Source organism: Nicotiana sylvestris, chromosome 4, assembly GCF_000393655.2.
Source record: "Nicotiana sylvestris chromosome 4, ASM39365v2, whole genome shotgun sequence".
Lineage (NCBI taxonomy): Eukaryota > Viridiplantae > Streptophyta > Magnoliopsida > Solanales > Solanaceae > Nicotiana > Nicotiana sylvestris.
The window spans coordinates 131,961,919-131,969,460 of record NC_091060.1 but is presented as its reverse complement, the minus strand read 5'-3'; the positions used below and the strand labels follow the sequence as shown (position 1 = coordinate 131,969,460).

Genomic DNA, 7,542 nt, shown 5'->3' with positions numbered 1-7,542 from the left:
TATAATAAAGGCAGCTATCACTTCGTAAATAGTGAGAATGAAGAAGTCTCGAAGAAAGGAATGAATAGCGGAATCAATTATAAAATGACACATGGACAGGGCATTAAATGGAAAAGACTGCTGAGACGTTAGTACTGTCATGAGCATTAATTGTGGCAAAAGTTCTTTTTATATGAAGATCCACTTCCCAATTATTTAATTGATAAAAAAAATGGAAAGTGGGGGGACTATCTGTATTGGGAAAAAACTGAATTTATATTAAAGATGATGTGGCATGACACGTGGATTAGTTGAATGGTCAAAGAACAGCAATTGACTAAGAGGCACGGTGAAAACAGCCACGGGAAGGAGAATTTAAATAAGCACGAGACGACGTATAGATACGAGTCTCGTACCAATTTAAATTATTTGCAGCCAACGGATTAGAATGCATTGAAAGCAAGGATCAGATGACAGAAAGGAGTCCAAATTCATTATTAAATGTCTGATACGTTATAAAGTTGGTATTTAATAGGAATGATTGTATAACGGCTTATTTAATGTCATTTATTGTTCATGATTATGTCATTAAAGCTGATGCTTTATTCTTTTACCTAGAATGATCTATAAAAGGAAGACGTATCATCATTTGTAAGGACACGAGATACTATTGAGAATACACTGAAATACTTATCTATTTACCCTCTACCATTGTTCTCAAAAGTATTTTATTTTTTGTCTCCTGATTATCAGTAACCCGAATTTTTCTTTTAGCTTTGACCAAGGACTCAGATTTTTGGTTAAACATTCACGAGTAAAATATTTTTTAAAATATTTAAGCCAATAAAAGGAAAATCGAAAAATATTTTCGGGAAAATATTATTGCTAACCTGCTTTTAGTTCCTCGCTCCCTTTTTTTTTGGCTCAACTCGTGTACACTATCTGTCCATTTTCATAAGCGTATGTCTAATTTAATGACATTTGTCATCTTTCATATCTAAGGGCCAAAATTTATGTAGACTAAACCATGATTAAATTGCATTCTCTTACTGGGTTAGTATCAAAATTGGAAAGAGAAATCAACTATCCGAAAATCTTGCTGGGAATTTCATTTTGATTGGGAGAATATTTTCTTATCAAAACAAAAGATTAAGTCATTAAACCATTTACAAACTACTACAACAACAACACAAAATTGCAAGGAGAAAAACGAAATCAGTGGTTGAGCAAAATATTTTTCTGGGTAAAGAGGACGGCAACAGAACAGGTTCTACTTCAGTCTTACACCTCTTATGATTTCTGTAGTGTTAAATTAAACCTCTTGTGATTTTTGTAGTGTCAAATTGCCCATGTTAAAAAATGTCTACGATGTGTTTGATAAAATGTCTCAACTGAACTATTTGAGAATAAAGTAGGAAATCAATATTTAACAATGTGAGAAATTGTATTCCTTAAACACACATAGCAAGTTGAATAATTAAGATTAAAAACTGTTTCACAAAATGCTGATCGAGAAGAACATATTTCTTCCTAGTGGCTATGCCTACTTTCAAACACAAAAGGCAACATGATAGCAGTTTGCTCTACATTTATTACTTGAAAATTAGACTCTATTCAACCTTTTATAGACGCCAATCTTAGTTTATAAGTGAAAAAGTTCAAAATAGCTACTTAAAAGTTATGAATAAGATTGCAGATGACCCCATGTCTTGTAATTCATTATTTGAGACTTTTTTTTAAAGTTTTTCCAAAATTGAAGAATATAGATTATTTGTCATATTCATATCTTTTATAATGTAGATTTATGGAGATATCAAGTGACTCTGAAAGTGGATGTAACGTGCCAATAAAACTTGGCATGGAATTTGATTCAGATGAGCATGCATATGATTGTTACAATGAATATGTAGCTGCAATTGGTTTTAGTGTTAGGAAAGAATATGCAAACAAAAACAGAGTACACGGGTATGTGACTTCAAGAAAATTAACATGTTATAAAGAAGGTTACAGAGGTAAAGACAAACGAGATCCTACTGTTAAAAAACATAGAAAGGAAACTAGAACCGGTTGCTTGGCTCATGTTATTGTAAGTCGTCAATCAAATGGGAGGTTTCGCATCACTTCATTCGAAGAGAAACATAACCATCCTCTTGTTCCTCCATCTTTATCTCATCTGTTGCCATCACAAAGAAAGATAAAAATGGCTCAAGTATATGAAATTGACTTATTAGATGATTCGGGGATACGTCCTAAAGCTTCATTTGATTATGCTGCTCGTCAAGCTGGAGGACAATCTTTTCTTAGGCTACACTAAGAGAGATCATAATATCTTCGTGACAAAAGAACAGATAGTTTGAAACATGGAGTGGCTCATAGCTTGGTGAATTATTTTGAGAAACGAACTCTAGAAGATCCTGCTTTTCGATTTTCTTTACAATTAGATGATGAAGGTTTGATAACTAATATATTCTGGGCTGATGAAAAGATGATAATGGATTTTAAGATTTATGGAGATATTGTGTCCTTTGATACAACATATAGAACAAATAAAGAATACTGACCCTTGGCATTATTTGTTGGTTTGAACAATCATAGGGAAATGGTCATATTTGGTGCAGCCCTTTTATATGAAGAATCTGCTGAATCTTTTGAGTGGCTTTTTAATGCATTCTTTAGGATTATGTCTGCAGAGAAACCAAAGACATTTATCACAGATCAAGATCCCGCAATATCTTTTGCTGTCTCATTAGTAATGGCACAGACATATCATCGCCTGTGTATGGCACTTGGAAAAGTGATTTGCTGGTACCGTATCCCACTATCCCTGTAAGTAAAGGATTCTACATTTAAAGAAAGGCTAAATTATAGGAATATTTAGTTTTAACCATATTTTAGGGATTGAGTTAATGGATTTGAAAAATGACATATGTCATTAAATTAGACCTCCACTGCTAAAATTGGAGAGATCCTATACAGGAGGGGAGCCAGATCCTTTTCTTTTGCTCTCTCTCCCTCTTTAATTGCAATTGTTAATGTAAATCTTTTGCAAATTTGTGTACTGTAGCCTTCTTTTGCCTTTCCTTAGGTACTCCCATGCCAACTTGCCTGAATGCCTTTGTTGACGCTGAATTTTCTGCAATCTCCATCTCTACCGAATATTTGCTCTGCTTTTACAGCAAAACTCAACAAATTCCAAACAAAAATTCTTATGGCTTCTCTAGTGCATTGAATGATACATCCTTGTTAGATCTCCATGACTTGCATTTGATGTTTTCCATGGAAAAAAGACAAGCTTCATATAATGCAATCCAATTGAAGCATATAACCTTAATAGATAATTTGGTCCTCCATATCAATTTCCATGGCCAGGCATCAAGCACCTGATTTTGAGTGCAGTTTTGCTTGTAGCACTCTTTGACTGTGAAGATACCCTTGCTACCCCAACACATAGTGTTTGAAAGATCTTCATCAATGTTGTAGCTTTCCACTCTTGCTAGCATTTTCATCAAACTTTCCATTTCCCAATCTTGTACAGACCTTCTCAGATGCACATCCCAGTTGTTGTTGCTCCTGTTCTAAGCAATTGAGGAGTTCTTGTCCATGGAAATTTGGAAAATGTTAGGATAATCATTCATGAGGGCTGTGTTATTCAGCCAAATGTCCTTCCAAAATCTGATGTGCTCTCCATTACCAGGTTTGAAGTGGATCTTCTAGAAAAAATCATTGTTCAATTTGCTAATAAACTTCCAGGGACAAACACTTAGAACGAGTAAGCTTTAGATTGCTTCAAGCCATTAGAATGAGTAAGCTTTCTAGAGTTAGTGTGACAAAGTTTATAAACGTGTTGATTGGTCGGTCTATATGAAATTCTCACGATATATGCTTGCTTTATTGAATATTGAAACATTCTTACTAGTAAGTTACATGACTTTCCTATTTCCTTAAGCATTTATACTTTCCTAATGTTACAGCAAATTGCATTGATCAAAGCTCAAGCAGGGGTGAAGAACAACACGAGACGGTTGAGCAGGAGCATCATCCTGGAAGGATCAAACCATATGATGATGTGGTACATTTTCCACTATTTTGCTTTTTTGTGATCTACTTGTTGCCCATTCACGGAGATAAGAGCAATCCTATCTTTCTGTGCTGTTTTGCTATTTCCTGGTGTACGTTTTGATAAAAATGAGAGAAACACACAAAATGCATCATACAAAAGCTAAGCAGTGGTTGATTTTTAGTGATTGGGGGAAGCAAGGTTGCAACTGTAGAATTCTGAATATTAGTCTTATGTAAACTTTCCTAATTTGTAGAAGCACTGAGGGTTGCTATTAGTTCATCCTTTTGCTTTTTCACTTTTATTTTCTTTGTGATACTTGCTATATGACAATGATTACTGTGTGCTTACCTTAGGAAAAAAGTGATTATTTTGCAATGGAGGATGCTCGATATTTCATTTGTTAAAACAGGAGCTTGTTTGCAAATAATGATTTCTAGCAAATCAGTTTGCACATTTGATTCTAACTCTTACAAAGTCTTCTGTTAATGGCGCTATTGAATACTTCAATAGTAGGCTAGCATATACATGCTTTTGAATCATGTTGTTGCTCGTTTGCTTGATTTGTAGAAGCTTGCTCCAGCTTGATTAGCCTAACATGATCGATGACTCTTCTAACCCATTCAGTAAAATAGGTCTCGTTGTGTCCAACCATGCCATCTTTATGAAAAAGAAAGCACTGCAGACGATCTTTGGGGGATGGACACTCTTTTCCCATTGGATCCCTCCATGCACCCTGATGTTTCATCCCTGATTGATTTGCCATCCAGTGGTAAGCATATTGGCCTGAGCCAGCATACTCTAACCATCCTTTTGGATAGAATTCCATCACGCTGCTCTCGCGGTCCATGAAGAGCATATCCGTTAACTGTGCTCCACATGGAGACGCAACAATATCGCTGTTGGTGAGCACTTTCACCTGATAAAGGACATTTGTGTTAATTTCAGTGATTGCTTGGAACTACTGCAAGTAGGGTAATATGAATAGATTGTTGGTATTAGTTGCTTGGTAAGCTTTAGTTGTATATTTCATTGTGAATTACCATTGCTCCATTGATATTTTTTGGGGTAATAACTGAATACTAATGGAAGAAAAGGAAAACATGTGTACCTGGTCGCAGAAAGATAGATCGTCTGACTGAACTACTTGCAGAATGCAGCCTTTGATTCTTGCACATTCCTTTGCAAATATGTCAGTTACAGCAGGTGCATTCTTGAACGAGCGTGAACCTCTTCTCATTAGCAGAGTAAGTCTTATAATTGGAAACCCTTTTTATTAATCTCTCTACCCTTGCCTGCAGGATTAATGCCACAGTAACTCCTAGCCTTGCAGCGCAACAGGTCGAACAGCTTCAGCTAATTCTCCTGCCCCATTTGACTTGTCTCATGCCTCATGACAATGGCTTTCTCAAAACAGTAAGGTACATCTCTATCAAATACTTCCACCTTAACTTTACCAAAATTTGCTTGCATAAGTTGTTGAACCCATGACCCCATTCTTAATCTCAGTTCTCCCCAGTGGAATAGGGCCCATCTTGCTGGCTTCAAACACTTATTTTTCATTGACCATCTTACAAAAGGAGCCACTGCAGATAATCCATGCCATAGATTATGGTGGTCGTAATATGTGTAGGATATGAATGTTAAGCCTTCCAATAGAATAGCAGAGTCGGGAAGACTTTCTCGCCATGCCAAAGCATATGAATTCTTTGTGCCATCCTTAGTATCCCATCCCTTAAAGCAAAGAAGCCGTCCTTTGGATGCCTTAGAAGGGAAATACAAGTGTTCTGCTTCATTTTCCTCGTGTGTATCGTTCAAAGAGCTCATAAACCATGTGTGGCCAGTTGTGGCTGTTTCTCTAAATCTAAGGTCCTGAAGGGGGAGGAAAGTGATAGCGTCTTTGAGCTTCGCCGTCATGGTTTCCTTGACATCAGAGTAATTCTCTTGGGAACGAAAAGCACATCTTTGAGACCTTGCTGATAAGGAGAAATCAAAAGGATATGAATACTGGATATGGAAAAGGATGACAAAAAGAAACAAGGTGAAAAAGAAGATGCTGATGAATTTTGTGGTTAAACATTTGTTCTTGCTCCGAGTGCACAACTTCATCTGATGCTCCATTTTCATGAGTTTTGCTCAATATGAATCTACTTAACTGGCAGAGAGAAGCAACATAAGACTATTTCTCTGGCTTTTAGGAGCAAACTATTCTCGAGATTGGAAGTTAATCTATATTATAACAACTTACGGATGGTATGCTCGGTAAATACTTTAATTCAGAACTTGAGCCATGTTTTGCGTTAGCTTCATTGTTTTTGGTACTTATTTCTCGTTTCGTCAACCTTGCATTAAATTCTTCACAGCTAACAAATTATTTTACACTTAGGAATCCGCCCTTCTATGGTCCTTGTCAAGATTCTTAGAGTACTAACGACGAAAATGATATGGCTGATCTCTAAAGAAGAAAATGGTTATTAATGTTAAATTAACCACACACAAAAAAAATATCATCCCATATCAGACGTTGAAATTTGTTGCAACTCTGCAAAGAGGAATATAACATCGGAGCTTTACTTAAAATTAAAATGTGCAATCATGAAAATATTACTTCTAATTTTGAGTCTTCCAAACTGGCCAAGTTTTGGTTTTACCAAGGGCATTCAATTTTGTAAGAGAAAATTTATTAAGTTGAGATCAACGAAATCAGTAGTATAATCTAAGAAGTTTTTAATAAATCTGCTATTCTACAACATCTGTTGTTTTAGGGGAAGATTACACTACATATCCCTATAATATGATTTAACTGCACGTCCAGTTTTTGTATTTTAAAATCAACTACTTATATAGTATTTATTTAATGAAAATTCTACATAAGTATTAGTTTCAGTAGTATTTCCTTTTTACAGGGGTGCGAAGTGTTTAGATTTGAAAAATAGACATCTCAAACTAAGTATATTAAAATAGAATAACTAAAAAATAAATTAGAATTACTAACATAAAGTTCTTATATATTTAATCTTATGAAATAAGAAAGTGAATAAGAATGTTATGAAATGTGAGAATGGGAATGATATTTTTGTCAAACACTTCTATTGAAAAGGAGAATAAATATTATTGAAATATATATCTTTCAAAACTCTTAAATAGGAAATGAGCACAACTTACTTAATAAGAATATAGTCATGAGTTTTCTTGCACTAGGAAATGAGCACAACTTACTACTAATAATTTTCTTGCACTTTGAACATATAAGTTATTCTATTTTTTTTCTATATAAAAGCTTAAGAAACTTAGTGTAATAGGATTTTCTCAATTATTTCATTAGTTTGTAATTTTATTATTGATATTTTAAGTTTATTTAGCTAGGATTTTCGTTATATAAACGGTTTAAGTACTCCTTTGATAAGAATAACACCGTTAATATGTTTCTTACCGGGTCTTTTCAAATGAGGCGGGCCGGATGGTTCAAAGGTCTATGTAATTGCGCAAAACAACTAGGGTTATTT

The 7,542-nt window shown here is 34.8% G+C and overlaps 1 protein-coding gene across 7 annotated transcripts; it reads left to right on the top strand.

Moving 5' to 3' along the window:
- Nucleotides 1-904: 904 nt before the first annotated feature.
- On the top strand, nt 905-6,361 carry LOC104248553 (uncharacterized). Of its 7 annotated transcripts, none has more exons than XR_011406916.1 (6): nt 905-1,246; nt 2,670-2,805; nt 3,951-4,808; nt 4,985-5,242; nt 5,338-5,457; nt 5,546-6,361. XR_011406916.1 is itself a non-coding variant. In XM_070172236.1 (5 exons), exons 1-5 carry the CDS (start codon nt 3,613-3,615, stop codon nt 5,658-5,660), a joined length of 447 nt encoding a protein of 148 aa, XP_070028337.1. In that variant the 5' UTR covers nt 2,909-3,612; the 3' UTR covers nt 5,661-6,361. The 7 variants fall into 7 exon arrangements, 1 of the variants encoding a protein (XP_070028337.1); XR_011406917.1 differs by having other exon boundaries at nt 3,951-4,941; nt 5,158-5,242; XR_011406915.1 differs by having other exon boundaries at nt 3,951-5,045; nt 5,158-5,242.
- Nucleotides 6,362-7,542: the final 1,181 nt, after the last annotated feature.

Coding starts and splice junctions, on each gene's coding strand:
- LOC104248553 (XM_070172236.1), top strand. CDS start 3,613: ATGAGGGCTGTGTTATTCAGCCAAATGTCCTTCCAAAATCTGATGTGC. Junction 4,049..5,189: donor TCAAACCATATGATGATGTG/GTACATTTTCCA, acceptor AACTACTTGCAG/AATGCAGCCTTTGATTCTTG. Junction 5,458..5,545: donor GGCTTTCTCAAAACAGTAAG/GTACATCTCTAT, acceptor TCTTAATCTCAG/TTCTCCCCAGTGGAATAGGG.